Source organism: Lissotriton helveticus, chromosome 1_2, assembly GCF_964261635.1.
Source record: "Lissotriton helveticus chromosome 1_2, aLisHel1.1, whole genome shotgun sequence".
NCBI classification, from domain to species: domain Eukaryota; kingdom Metazoa; phylum Chordata; class Amphibia; order Caudata; family Salamandridae; genus Lissotriton; species Lissotriton helveticus.
In genome coordinates, this window is record NC_136058.1 from 161,093,945 (window position 1) to 161,110,119 (window position 16,175).

The following is a 16,175-nucleotide window of genomic DNA, read 5'->3' on the forward strand; positions in this document are numbered from 1 at the left end:
GTAACCCAGAATGCTTTGGAACGCTGACCTTACAATAATGCAAAATTGTAACAAAAATTACCTCAGATTTTTACCTTTGGTAAACTGAGCCAACAACTAATCACATAACGAGTTCTCAGTACCACATATGCTGTGAACTTATGTTATATCATACCACAATTTTATTTTATGCATTTTATACAACTTTTAACTTAAACATTACTTACACTATTTACAAATACAACCAGAAAAGTAACCTTTACATATTATAATATATATTTTGGAGATATAACATTGACATCTTTTCACGATATGTTTCCTTTAATTTTCATACTCCACTTTACACCACTACACTGTATAACAGTTGACTTTACATCACTCCACTGTAAGCTATTTAGAGTATGCCCACTCCAGTCTGACACTCCAGTATACGCCACTACATTGTACGCTAATGCAGTGCACAATACTCTACTCAACTCCACTGTAGGCCACTCCAGCCTACACTACTATAATACGCTATTATACTGTTTACATCGGTCTTCTATTAACCCGTTGCGTGCTGCTGTCGGCCTTTGGCCGTCGCGAGCACTACCTTCGTAAAGCTGCGCACGTCCAATGGCCGACGTGGCCCCACCCACGCATGGAAACGCCCACACCGCAGCGGAATTACCGCCGCGGTTAAAGGGTTAAACGTTTGCGTATGCCTGTTTACTGGACGCCCTAAACGATACTGCTCTCAACTGTATGCTGTTCCACTGTACGCAACTCCACTTTATGCTATTTTACTATATGTTATTATGCTATGCCCCACTTGATGGTGCACTACTGGAGTGTACACTACTCCATTGTATGCTATTCGACGGCACTCCATTGTACTGAAATGCAGTATACGCCCCTGGACTGTACCACAATCCACTGGCTGCTATTTCACTTTACAAGACTACATTCTGCGCCACTCCACTAAACAACACTTCACTGTCGGTCACTAGAATCTACGCTTCTATAATTAGCCCTATTGAATTGTACGACACTTTACTGTGCACTACTCCACTATATGCCATGCTCTACTCCACTATATGCCACTCCAAGGTACATCTCAGCACTTCACACCACTAAACTCTACGTTATGACCCTGAAAACTACTCAATTCTACTCTACTCCATTGTGTGGCACTCGCTTTAAGGAACTCCAGTATATGCTATTGCACTCTACCCTGTTGCATTGTACCCCACTGTAGTGTGCACTTTTCCACTCTGCACCACTGCACTGTATTGCACTTTAATATACACCATTCAAGTTTATGCAGTTTTACTTTACTACACTACACTGTACCACACTCAACTTTATGTTGGCCCACTGTACAACACTGAACTGCGCCCCACTCCACTGTATGTCACTCCACTGTACTCCACTCAGATATACACCATTCAAGTTTACACCACTCCACTATACCACACTCCACTGTACGCTATTTCAGTACATGATATTCCAATATATGTCCCTGTACTGTACAACACTCCAGTGTATAGCATGCCACTGTATGCCAATACAGTGTACACGAATACACTATACAACATTTACAGCACTTAACTCCACTTTACCGCACTCCACTCAATGCTATCCCACTGTATATCACTGCATCGTAGGCCACTACACTCTATGCCACTCCAATAAACGCCACTCTACTGTATACGAGTTCACTTTATTCCACTTCACTGTATGCAACTCCACTCTAAGCCACTCCTCTGTGTGCCATTTCAGTATATCTTGCATTTATACTTATGCACCACCTTTAAATTAGTTTAATTCCATACAGTTTTGTCACCTCACTACCCTACATTAACTATAACTCACCCCATCTCTATTCACAAGCTATACACTTGGATATTACATGAGTTATAGCTTGTGAAATCATTGCATTAATTAAAACACTTATTACATTTTAAATTATATTACTTGCAAGAAGACATTGCATGGTACAGTGGTAAGTTATAGTTAACTTAGTGTGACGAGTGAGGTGACAAGACTGTGTATGGAGGTGTGCGAGTGATATTAATTTAATGGTGGTGCGGAAGTATAAATGGGAGTTATATGTACGACATAGTCATTTGAAAATGATGGCGTACATGAGAAATTTAACACATAACTACCTTTTGAATTTCTTATGTTTGTTCTTTAAGTTGGGTTTTTCACAAATAAGAAATAACTAAGTGAGTAAGTTGTGCATAATTCATAAAATTAAGAGATAACTATAAACTTAGAATTTCTAATGTTTGTGTAGTTTAAGTTGGGTTTGTATATCCTACAAAAATAAAGTTTTCCTAACTATAACTTAGGTTTAACCTTTGTTTTTGTGTATATATATATATATACACACAGAGTTTCGTTCAAACAATTTGTAAAACAAACAAAATCCAGGCCACAATCCTTTTTGAGATAGCGTGGAGGAGGTTGCTGCTGAATTAAAAGCACGCTATCTCAAAAAGGATTGTGGCCTGGATTTTCGTTTGTTTTACAAATTGTTTGAACAAAACTCTGTGGATTGTTGGGCGTGGCAAGCCCGTCCCGGCCCGCCGCTGCAAGTGGCAGAAGTCAATTTGCCAAAAAAGAGGTGGATATATATATGTGTGTGTGTGTGTATATATATATATATATATATATATATATATATATACAAACAAATCCTGGTAAACGATCCTTGCATTCAAGAACAAACCAGAGCCGAGGCCTCAAACAGTGCTCAAACAGGGTTTTTCCTTTTTGTGCCAATAAATCACACTGAGCACTGTTTGAGACCTCGGCTCTGGTTTGTTCCTGAATGCAAGGATCGTTTACCAGGATTTGTTTGGATGGTTAGGGGTTGGCGACCCCGCCGAGTGCCCGCCGTCGAGAGTGGCTTGAGCACGCCAAAAGTTGGTGTTTGGAGATATATATATATATATATATATATATATATATATATATATATATATATATATATATATATATATATATATATATATATATATATATATATATATATATATATATATATATATATATATTCACTGAAAAAACCATAGGTTTTAGGCCTTATATAGTTAGGAATTAGCATTTAAAAAAACCTTTGAAATTCACTGAAAAAACCATAGGTTTTAGGCCTTATATAGTTAGGAATTAGCATTTAAAAAACCATTGAAATTCCTCCTATATAGTTAGTTGGACTAACTATATTTGGCGCACCCGCAATCCACTGCTGATGATGTCACATATTACATCATTCATGACATGGTCAGTGACATCACTGATGACATCACTGATGACATCTCAAATGACATCACTGATGACATCACTGATGACATCACTGATTACATCATTCATGTGATAATACGATGCACCTCCTCACACTCTAATATAACCTTTGATACACCCAGTGTTAAATACAGACTACCATTCTTGAAACTATTGACACACCAATACCAGTTACTACATAGGCACTCACTGATTCCTAGGTCTACTCACACATCCACTCATTCACCCATACAATCACTCATACATACAGTCCCTCATCAATGCAACACTATCATATGCACTCATACACCTATGCAGACACTCGCACACTGCCACTCATCCTTGGAGTTACTCACACACCTAGTCAGTCTTGAAAGAATCAATCACACTTCCATTTCCTCATCTATACAGTTATACACACAACACCTTACTTATTCAAACATATACTAACACATACTTACTCTCTTATACAATCACTGATACAAGTACAAATTGATCTGCACAGAGTCACACACCTCCCAGCCAGCCACACACACACTCAGTCTCCCATACAAATACTTGGGCAACCAGTCAATAACCCATATAGCCACTCATATAGCTACTGATCAACGCATGCAGCAGCTTACACAACAACAGACATACTGATGCACACATTCACACAGTTTAGTCACTAACCTATGCATTCAGTAAGACACATTTATTCACTCACTCATACAGTCAGTCACCCACCTACTAAATCCTTCATCCAGACACTTATACATCCACTCTTTCTTCAATATGTAAAACATATTTAAACTCTACAGAAAAACAGTCACTGGATGATGTCATCAGTGATGTCAAATGAGATGTCATCAGTGATGTCATCAGTGATGTCATTTGAGATGTCATCAGTGATGTCACTGACCATGTCATGAATGATGTAATATGTGACATCATCAGCAGTGGATTGCGGGTGCGCCAAATATAGTTAGTCCAACTAACTATATAGGAGGAATTTCAATGGTTTTTTTAAATGCTAATTCCTAACTATATAAGGCCTAAAACCTATGGTTTTTTCAGTGAATTTCAAAGGTTTTTTTAAATGCTAATTCCTAACTATATAAGGCCTAAAACCTATGGTTTTTTCAGTGAATTTCAAAGGTTTTTTAAATGCTAATTCCTAACTATATAAGGCCTAAAACCTATGGTTTTTTCAGTGAATTTCAAAGGTTTTTTAAATGCTAATTCCTAACTATATAAGGCCTAAAACCTATGGTTTTTTTCAGTGAATCTCTATATACATAGGGAAGGGATATGAATGGATATACTCTAAGCGTCACATAGGAATTGTAGAGAGTACAAAGATCTACTGAATATACTAGTGATTAGAGTTATCTCTATATACATAGGGAAGGGATACAAATGGATATACTCTTAGAGTCACATAGGAATGGTAGAGAGTACAAAGGTCTGCATATACTAGTGATTAGAGTTATCTCTATATACATAGGTAAGCCTCTTTTCGGGTTCTTCCAGTGACGTCACACTGATCTCCACAGTGATGTCGATTCTGGTCGCTGGTTTTCCCAGTTTTCACAGTCTGATGGGGTTCCCCAGAGTTCGTTGTGTGACGTCACACTCCGCCTTAAGGGTCATCCAGTGATGGCGCCAGTCTATAGTTGGTTTTCTCAGCGATGTCACAGTGGAATGTCACGTTTTTGGAGTGACGTAACAGGCTGACACTCTGTGCATGGTCTGACGTCACCGTCCGGTGCCAGCTTCCTCTAGTGAAGTCTGAGCCTGACGTTCGGTTCATGATGAAACGTCACAGTATGACGTCTGGTGCAGGCAGTGACGTCACAGTTTGTCAGTGACCTGCTGCCAAGGGTGGTTCTTGTCGGAACAGAGATTTTTCGAAGCAGAAACAGTGTGTGTGGGACACAGACACCCACAGTGTGACCGGCGAGAGCCCCCCTGGGCTGCCCCCTCAAGGCCCCCCCTTGTAGGAGTTTCCAGCTCTTCCCTGCTTACAAGCGTCATCCGACCTGGGCTTTGCTGGTCGCTTGCCCTCTGAAGAAGGTCCCCTGACAACAGGATCTGCAGATCTGGGACCCCCATGTCTGTACCCCTCTGTACCCCTCTTTTCATCCCTGACTGAGCGCTGTCCACGCTTACAGGGTGCCGGGATGCCAAGGGTTAAATGCAGCATAAACCGGTCAGACTGTGACATGCCCTGGCTCTGCAGATCTGGGACCCCCCCATGTCTGTACCCCCCCTCTCCCTCTTTTCATCCCTGACCGAGCGCTGTCCACGCTCATAGGGCGCCGGGATTCCAAGGGTTAAAAGCAGCATAAACCAGCCGCGCATTCCTCACTAATTCCCCAAAGCAGCTCCCTCCGCCATGCCAGCTGGAGCCCTCCCTGCAGCTGGCCTGGGAGCTTTTCATCTGTCCAGACTTAGTCAGCAGGAATGTCTGCTGGGAAGCCTGGCGAGTGAGCACAGGCCCGGGGGACGGCAGGGCGTGGGGGCGCGGGGGACGGCCACCCCGTGCAGACATACCTGGATGGCACTGCGAGTCAGACGTGTGCCCAAGGGGCCTGGTAGAAGGCAAAAGCCAGGGTTGATCCTCACCTGCCCAGGCGGTTGTCTCTTCTCGGTTGTACGTTCTTTAGATGCGGCTCACTGCAGTCTTCCTCTGCGTCGGACTCCGTTAGTTGCTCATTCACTGGCAGGTGAGGGGCCGGGTAGACCTCCTACAAACTGCAGATTGCGATGCAGCATCTAATTTCTGTAGGTGACTGGCATATGCACTCGGGTATTCCTCGCTCCATTCCGCCGGCAGCTGCGGGGCTCTCCCAACACCACGGGGGCCCCGCTGCAGGACGGGAGGCGTCTCCTCTTTTCCCGGGGCTCCCTCAGCACACGGGAGCCCCGCCCCAGCCCACACTTCTCCCTCGGGCCGGCAGCATCACCCGGTCTCCCCCTCGGCACGGAAGACCGGACGGGCACATCAAAGGCTTCCCCAAGGCAGGGGGAAGCGGAAACCACGTCCTCCCGGCCCCGCCCACAACCAGGCGGCGGCCATCTTGAGGCGGCTCGGGCCGCGGCGGTGATCTGGGGGTAAAACGAGGGGTGAGCACCCTCGAAATTAAAATAAAACATTAAAATAAAAGAGAGAAGCCCCCCAAGCCCCCCCCCAAATTTTTTTGCCGAAAAATCGTGGGGTGCGCGCACGGTGCGCGCTTACAGATATATAACTGTTTTCTCTTTTAATTTTCTCAGGAACCACTGGAGGGATTTACACTATTTTACCAAAAGCGTGATCTGTGTACCAGACACTACCATTTTGACAAGTTTGGTGTAATTCCCTTCAGCGGATCAAGCTGTAGCCGTATCTAAAGGTCCTATGGAAATTAACATGGGGAAAACACGTTTTGGGACCAAACTTTCAGGGAAGGAGAGGAGCGGAGCGAGCCATCTTCTTTGAGAAATTTGCGAAGATTCATCAACCAGCGCCAAAGTTATTCCCAATAGAATGTTGGGGATTTCCTATGGAAACTAGGTCCTAACGACCGTCAGTAGGTAATATATATATATATATATATATATATATATATATATATATATATATATATATATATACACACACATAAACTCATATTCTTACCTTAAATATGCCTACCTTTTTTGTTAAGTCATGCGTGGTAAAGGCATATTTGTGGTAAAAGTAATGCATGGTAAACAGCACAAGGAAGGTGGCAGCAGCGTGTGCACTCAACACAGATTCCCACTGAGGAAAACAAAAAAGTGATGGGTGGAATGCTTAAATTGTTCTCAGCCACTGTTTATTGTCCACAACTCATTCTAGTCTATTGTATTTTTTGCCCACACTGCCTTAGATAAGATTCTGCCATATGCTGATCCCTCACTTCACTTAGGGCGTATCACTGAGGAAAATAAAAAGTGATGGTTGGACAACTTGAATTAACCACTGCTCATTACTCAACAACATTCTAGTTCTTATTGTACTTTGTTTCCACATTGAATTTATTGTGGTGTACTATTGAGTATTTTCTCTATGTTTATTATGTGACCATGTGACTCACGTGAGAGGTGGAGCATCACTTTAAAAAAATGGGTATATAAACAGTCAGCTGACGGGGTGTTCGGTGTGTGAACAAGAGCACTTGTTGCTCGAAACGCGTCGCCCGTTGAGAGGTCTACAATAAATCTACCTTGCCGACAGCCTGGGGTCCGTGTCTTCAATTCGCCGTTTGTTCGGAGGTGGTGAAGATTGCTGGTGTATATGTAACGGGAGTTTGTTGTCTCCGTTCACGGTACCCGCTTCTCCAAAGTGGACTCGCTTTACAACTACCCATGAAGTTTTCGTTCCGAGGAGGAATATAAGCGAGACCCCCTGGACTGGACATTGAACCGCGAAAGCTGTTGGGACACGCAATCGGTGGGTCCGAGAGGTCAGCTGGGAGCGTGAACATCCAATGGCTAGCGGCGTTATTCGACAGAATCCAGGTGAGGAGTCCAAGGCTTAAAGGGCAAGAAGACCGTCAGTGGCGAGCGGCCAACGGTTGCTATTTTAAATCCTCTCATTAGCACCAGGTCAGCCAGTTTGGAAAGGGAGCGAGAGGATGCTGCGGAAGCTCTGTTCAATAATATTCGTCAGAGCAGTAACAGCACCGTCACGCAAGTCAGCCAACCAAGCGATGCACAATATGACGTCAAGCAACTGCTCAAAACACTTGAGAGAAAAACCAAAGCCGAGATAACAAAGTGGTGGGAACACAAATCGCTCACCAAATATGTGGAGGCGGGAAGAGTGCCGCGAGGCTTAAGGATAATGCTGGCACCAAGCTTCGAGGACCCCAATCCCGCGATGTTGAAAGAATGGGGGGAGTGTAATCTCCTGGCTTCAATTAACTTGGTTAAAATGCTCATAAGGTATGCTGTAATTGATCGTGAAAAGCTGTTGGAGGAAATAAAAAAACTAGATGAGGAGTTAGACAACATAACTGATCCCGATATAAAATCGTTGATAACAGTCACACGTAAAGAGATCAGTGAACGACTCCGCAAACACGAAGAAAGAATCAAAGTTAGAAAGGTACACAAGTTTGCGAGAGACTTCAAAGATTACGAACTGGGCCAGATTTACACCTTTTCCTGCAAGTTCGACAAGGCCAAACAGTCGAAATTAATCAGCAAGAATAGCAAAGTGGGAGAACCTGCAAGAAACGATCACTTGGCAGTTAACAACGTGGATTCAGATGCAGACTCAGTTTCAGTAACTAGTGCTTCCAGCACTTCTTTTTCAGAATCAGGCAGTACCGATGGAAGTTTGGGAGGTAAGATATTGGATCTCGGCGAGGAAATGGACTTTTTAGTGGAGGATCGGCTGCAAACTCTGCGCCCAAGATTACAAAAGAACTACAACGCAAAAAGCGCAACGCAAACCGTCACGCCAGACGAAAAAAGCGCAAAGCCACAGCAACAGCAAACGCAGAAAAAGAAGAAACAATGGTACAACAAGAGAAAGTAATGCAGGATTGTACAATCACAAATCTATCTGACGTTATACTGACTGTGGCGGAGGAGCAGTTATTAGCCCTTAGGTTAAATGATCGCCCTGAAAGCACTTTCAACTATACCAATACGAGGGCGGACGTATTTCGCTTCATTCGTAAATTAAAACTCAAAGTTTTTTTCCTCCAAACCACCTTCCAAAACAACTGAGCATAGTAAAAGCCAGGAGCAATCTGAAAGCAGTACCACCACAATTCCAGTTGCACGAGATGCAAGACTGTTATTGACACTTTGTGACTTAGGGGAACCTGGTAAACCTACAAGAAATTCAACTACTACTGAAATTCTCAATACACAGCGTGAATTACAGGATGTTGACATTCGGCAGAAGGGAGCCGGTGACAGTCCATTTAAGCCGGTAAGCACATTTCTACCTGTTATGCCTAAAGACGCGGTCGACATTTATCACGAATGTGTAGTAGAAGATTTAAAAAAACTCCACCGCAAGTTCAGGGACAAGATCATAAGCACAAGGCTGAACTTAATAAATATACAATGTTAATGAAGAAACTTAGTCAAAATCAGGAAGTAGTTATTTACAAATCTGACAAAGGCGGAAATATTGTCTTGTGGCAAAAAAAAGATTACATGGCAGAAGCCGTGAGACAATTAAATGATACCAATTGCTACATAAGATCTAATGGCCTGGCCTACAAAAAAGCTAAAGATGAACTTAAAAAAATATTATCAGCATATAAGAGACAGAACCTTATTTCATCAACTGAATTTGATTTTTTGCACGTTGAGCATCCGGTTATACCGATATTATATCTAATTCCCAAGGTGCACAAGATGAAAGTTCCAACACCAGGCCGACCAATTATATCGGCCATCAATATCATTGGAGAAAATATTTCCCGATATATTGACTTTTTTCTTCAAGACATTGTTAAAAGCCTACCGAGCTATTTGAAAGACACTGGTGACTTTTTGAATAAGTTGAATCTGATTCAGTGGCAGGAGAATTGGTGCTTAGTGACTCTTGACATTGAGTCGTTGTATACTTGCATAGACCATTCCAAAGGTATTGAAGCAGTCCAACATTATTTGGGTTTAAGAACATGTGAGTACTACAGTCACAATAAGATGCTGTGTGAGTTAGTACATTGGTGCTTACATAACTACTTCATGTTTGGGAAGGAAATCTGGAGACAGGTCAGGGGTGTGGCGATGGGATCATGCTTCTCTCCCAGCTACGCGTGTTAACACGTGGGCTGGTGGGAGGAGCGTGGTCTCATCGCCACACCGGGTGTTAAACACTGCATGCGATTTATAGATGATGTGTTCTGCATATGGGAGGGTGACGAACAAAGTGCCTCAGAATTAGTCAAAGCCTTAAATTGCAGTAAAGAAAATATTTTCTTTACTTCAAACATCAGTAAAATGCAGGCAGACTTCCTGGATGTACACATCACAATTAACAACAACACTATAGAAACATCACTTTTTCGCAAACCCACAGCTGGCAATAGCATATTGCATGCCAGCAGCAAACACCCTAAACATGTTGTTGAAAATATTCCGTATGGAGAGCTGTTACGATTAAAAAGAATCAGCAGCACTCCCGAAATATTCGAACAAGAAGCCAAGGTAATGATAACCAGACTCAAAGCTAGAGGATATGGCAATGCAACACTGCAAAGGGCTCTGGTACAAAGCCGGGAAAGATCTAGAGAGTCTCTGTTGAAATCTGGGGTTCAAGAGACCACAAATGACAATGCTACTCCTCGCTTAATCCTAGCATACAACAAACAAGAGAGACAAATTAGATCGATTGTCAAGAGACACTGGCCAATTCTCATGACTGATGGGTTTTTAAGTGAGACGCTTCCAGAAATGCCAATAATAACATACAGAAGAGCAAGAAGTATGCACAACAGCCTAGTTAAATCAAGTCCTGAGCTAGGTAGTGGCAGTATCTGGCTCAAACAGAAAGATGGATTTTTTAAATGCTCATCCTGTCGAGCCTGCAAATTTGGTATCAATACCACACATTACAATACCCCCTTCAGTCAAGTCAGTAAAGCTATTAGAGGTAATTACAACTGTCACAGCGACTTTGCCGTGTATGTTCTGACGTGCACCTGTGGCCTACGATATATAGGCAGTACCAAATTACAGGTGCACGTCAGAATTTTACAGCATCTTCGTGCAATAGTCAATAATGACAAAACATACCCAGTAGCTCGCCACTTCAGATCTACCCACAATAACGATCTGAGTAATCTGACATATTTTGTCATTGATGCAGTGCCCCCCCCAAACGAGGGGGTGACAGAGAAAAACTCCTAAGAAAGAAGGAGACACAATACATTGTTGAGCTAGACAGTAAATACCCTAATGGGCTTAATACCACAGAGGATTTACATCACTTTCTGTAAAACATCATGCTGTGAATGTAAATATATATGTGTGTATCAAATTCATTTCTGAATCAAACATTCAACTTATGTTTTCAACTATAGGGTTTTCCAGTCCAAATGATAAAAATGTGTGTATATGGGAGGATTGTTTGGCGATCTAGTGCATCACTGGGGAACAGGTTGGATTTGACACAACCAGAAAGAAAATGGAGCTGAATTAATTCACCCGTCATTGTTTCAAACTAGACTATACTATGTAAATATTGTTTATACTTGTTTAGTATTTCTTTTCTCTTCACTTTTGTACATTGTATCTATACACTTTAGCGTTGGGTGAGCAGCAGTGCACAGGGTGTAACAGATCAATTCAATGACATTCATTGTTCTTTCGATAATGTGCTTTAAGAGGATTAGTGTTTTTTTTTATTATGACATTTTTATAGACAAAAATCACTTTAATATATTTTCCTGCACAGGTCACGTTTGGTCTAAAATATAACTGTTAAACATGTTATGAAATTTGTTTTGGGTACAATATGATTGGGTAATCCACAAGGGGCCATCATTAGTTATCCCATTCATTAGGGAACTAAGTTTTGAATACAGGATAAGGGATTGTAATATCAAAAACCCGGTAATATTTAAAAGTTTTTGTACAGAAATTGGATCTATTTTGGTCATGACAGTTTATAGTATTTTGTATATAGATGAATTGTTTTGTAGATAGTGTAGATCAATGTATATATATTCATTTGTATATATCATCATCAACTTTTATAAAGTAAAAATAGTCTTTTTCTTCCTGTAACGAAAATTATTTTTGGCCCAACTATTCATTCAATATTGATTTATTGTATAGTTCTTGTGTGACCAAGCATTCATGCTGTTATATTATTGTACTTTGTTTCCACATTGAATTTATTGTGGTGTACTATTGAGTATTTTCTCTATGTTTATTATGTGACCATGTGACTCACGTGAGAGGTGGAGCATCACTTTAAAAAAATGGGTATATAAACAGTCAGCTGACCGGGTGTTCGGTGTGTGAACAAGAGCACTTGTTGCTCGAAACGCGTCGCCCGTTGAGAGGTCTACAATAAATCTACCTTGCCGACAGCCTGGGGTCCGTGTCTTCATTTCGCCGTTTGTTCGGAGGTGGTGAAGATTGCTGGTGTATATGTATATATATATATATATATATGCACACACATAAACTCATATTCTTACCTTAAATATGCCTACCTTTTTTGTTAAGTCGTGCGTGGTAAAGGCATATTTGTGGTAAAAGTAATGCATGGTAATCAGCACAAGGAAGGTGGCAGCAGCGTGTGCACTCAACACAGATTCCCACTGAGGAAAACAAAAAAGTAATGGTTGGAATGCTTAAATTGTTCTTAGCCACTGTTTATTGTCCACAACTCATTCTAGTCTATTGTATTTTTTGCCCACACTGCCTTAGATAGGAATCTGCCATATGCTGATCCCTCACTTCACTTAGGGCGTATCACTGAGGAAAATAAAAAGTGATGGTTGGACAACTTGAATTAACCACTGATCATTACTCAACAACATTCTAGTGACTAGAATCTAGTCCTTCATTTTGTTGTTTGCTGCAGTAGATATTCGGAGTGTGACAGGCATGCCCTGACTTGGATCCTATGCTCACTGTGCCACATGCAGGGCCGGACTGGCTGTGGCGGGCACTGGGCGTTTCCCAGGTGGGCCGCCTGGTTGGGGGCCGGTTTTAGACCCCTGGTGGGCTGTTTTTTGCCGGCCCCCGGTAACAAAATTTGCCAAAACCTGCCCTGCAAACAGCTCGGCCGCACTCCCCTCCTCCCCCCTAGGGGGTCTGGCCGAGCAGTTTGCCAGGACCGGTTTCGGTTCCCAGTCTGGCCCTAGCCACATGACTCAAGCTGTACCTAACTGTAGGCTCAAAGTTGGCCAATACCAGTCCGGGTAGATTGTGTGACCTGGCCTGGCAGGTCAGGCTGAACTCTTCCTATCAGAGCAGGGCCAAGACTGATTTGCAGCCTGGAATTCAACTCAGAGTAATCATTAATTCCATCACCTTGATTTTTGTAACGCGGATTCCCATCACTCAGTTCTGAAGTCTGATATACCATATGTCTCAAAACACCACGGATAGCGCTGCAACCCACACACTACACCGTAACTCCTAGAACTTCCTTGCCAAGTCAGACGCTTGCGTGGCGACCCTTGCACAAAGGCGCAAATGTTCTCACCTTCGCAGTATACCCCCAAAAATAACATTTCATGCAGTCTGCTTAGATCTCAGGTAAAAGGTTGATGTTTCCTCTTGTTGAACACCCATTAGCAGATTCTTTCACACTCTTGCGTAGGTGGCAATGCTTGGAAAACAAACAAACAAAGTTGGTGATGTCCAGCTCTTCACCCTCCACATTATTAGTAGGTCTTTTATGTATTCATTACATTGAGAGCCGTGACATCACCCCATGTGTGTCCCCAGTGGAAAGTGTAAGGCTCTTCAGATCACATACACTGAGTGGGGCTCCCAGTGTTATGGTATTATATTTTGTATGTATTTTTCCATACTTTACCTCATGGGTATGCCTACATATTTATTTGAGGTCCATTAAATAGGAAACTTGAAACTAATATACATCCACGTCATTATATTGAACTGACTAGTGTCCACTCAGACTGCAGGGCCAGTAGCGTTTTGGTGCACAAAGTAGTCATTTACACTTTCTGTATTATTTAGTTCTGAAATATGTGTCTTCCGCCTTTATTCATATGTAAAAATGGGCAGAACCTGAAAACCGGGTGTTTTGATTTTGAGCATTGCTGCATATGAATGTGTTTGTGTTCCTCGCTCCTTTGGTTTGAAAACTCAGCCTCCAATGGCCCTGCTGTCAGGGGGGCCTTTGTAAGAGGAACACAGAAAGACTGGTGAGAGAGTGATTGCCCACTGTGTGAACATAAAGTCTGTGCTTCTATCAGCACTTACGGGATGCCTCATGAAGGTGTCTCTGTGGGAAGGGACATTAGTATTGTGGCATAAAGTGTAGAAAAAGAAATAACTGCAGGCAAAAAACTCCCAACTCAGTTGGAAATTTATGAAGTGAGCAACATCACTGCAGCAGCCTCGATGATATAAACTTCTGTCATAGTGGGAGTGAGTCTGCCTACATTAAATGTGCCGTAAATGCGGTTCATTCGCATGAGGTCTCCTGCACTTACCTTGTTTCTCTTATTTGTGAAATGAAATGACACAAGCTCTCTTCCTGCTCCCACAGTCCGGCAGGTGTGTCCGCCCGAGAAGTTCAGCTGCGGGGACTCCAGCAACAAGTGCATCCCGGCGACGTGGAGGTGCGACGGCGAGAAGGACTGCGACAGCGGGACGGACGAGGCGGGCTGTGCCAAAGGTGAGTGGCACCTACCTACCCTGGGCGGGGAGTGTGAGCACGCGCACTCAGCTGTGAAGGTTTCTGATTGGTTAACAATGGCTCGATACACAACGTCATTTTCAGGCATAAACTACGTAAGTGGCTTCATAAAAGGATAGATTGTAGCAGGTGTAAATGCTTTTACTCCTGGTAATAGTATCCTACAACAGCATACAAGTACGTAAGCCTGTCGCATAGGGTGGTGGGTATGTGGACCAACGTGTGGTTTGCCTTGAGAGTTTATGAACACTCCGAAAGTTGCGAGTTTGCGGACATTCACAATCTCCTCCATGACACCCTGGTAATAAAGGGTCAGAGCTGTGGCCCCAAGTGGAGTAAATTCCCTTTGGAGGTGGGAAGGGGAATGGAACACCTCAGATTTTGTTGGGGGTATAGGGGCTGGGGCTCTCCAATATTGTTCCTGTAGATTAAAAAAAAAAAAGTAAAAAATGTGCATTTGCACAGTGGCCTGCCTTTCCCAAGCTGGAGCAGTGCTGGGAGTGCAACTTTCATGTTTGGAAACAAGGCAAATGTTACAGACCATTTCAGTAGCATCCCTAGAAACTCGCTCAACTTTCGTAGCGTTTTACTGGGCGTGTATGTGGCTAGATAAAACTCGTTAATGTTACACCTGTGCATAGAGGGACTTGCACTGGCGTGGATGTATGGACTTTTTTTGTGAATCATGACTGATAAATGTAATAACTGCATTTGAAATTAAAGGGTTTAAGCCACATATTAAAGTTGATAGGATATTTCCTAATAATATATTGAGTTCTAATTGTCAGCTTCAGTTTTGCACAGGTGTCGTTATTAGAATAATCATACGTTCGAAAATATGGCATATTGGAATAATGTTTTGCTTTTTTGTTCTCGAGAATGAACTATATTTTTTCATTCATTTCTGGTGTTGGGCGAAGGCTAGCAAAGGCCACCCTGTTTACAGCAATCCCTTGGCATCACTGTTGTAGGCAGAATATGTGTGGCAGTCTTGCCAGTTTGTTAGAGATACAGGGCCAGATGTAGGATTAGGCATTTGAGATGTAGGGGCCTAATTTAAGGATTCGGTAATTTATCGAATCGGTAATGTAAGGAATCGGTAAATTACCGAATTCTTAAATACCGAATCGGTAAATTACAGAATCCTTAATGTAGGAAGCACTCAAGTGAGTGCTTTGCACTTGTAAGGATTCGTTATTTACCACCAACTACAAGTTGGTGGTAAATAATGAAAACTGTTAAAGCATTTTTGTGCTTTTTTAACAGTGCCATGTGGCAGACATACAAGCCCTTAGGGCATGTATGTGTGCCACATGTGCACCCATTCAGGGGCGCAACAGGGTGTCAATGTGACACCCTGCCACCCTTGCAGGTCTTCCCCCCTCTTACCGATTCGGTATTCCACCATTCATTCCTATGGGCCTCCATGCCCATAGGAATGAATGGGGAATACCGAATCGGTATTTACCGAATTTTACCGATTCGGTAAAAATTACTGAATGAATACCTACATACCATTTACCCATTCTAAAATACAGAATCGGTAAAATTTGGTATT

At 42.5% G+C, this 16,175-nt stretch overlaps 1 protein-coding gene across 1 annotated transcript in view; it reads left to right on the forward strand.

Moving 5' to 3' along the window:
- LRP8 (LDL receptor related protein 8) overlaps positions 1–16,175 on the forward strand; it is a 1,087,241-nt gene that overhangs the window by 635,201 nt on the left and 435,865 nt on the right. The window contains exon 4 of the mRNA XM_078670496.1: positions 14,468–14,596. Coding sequence (XP_078526622.1) covers positions 14,468–14,596 — 129 coding nt within the window. The remainder of the gene's footprint in view (positions 1–14,467; positions 14,597–16,175) is intronic.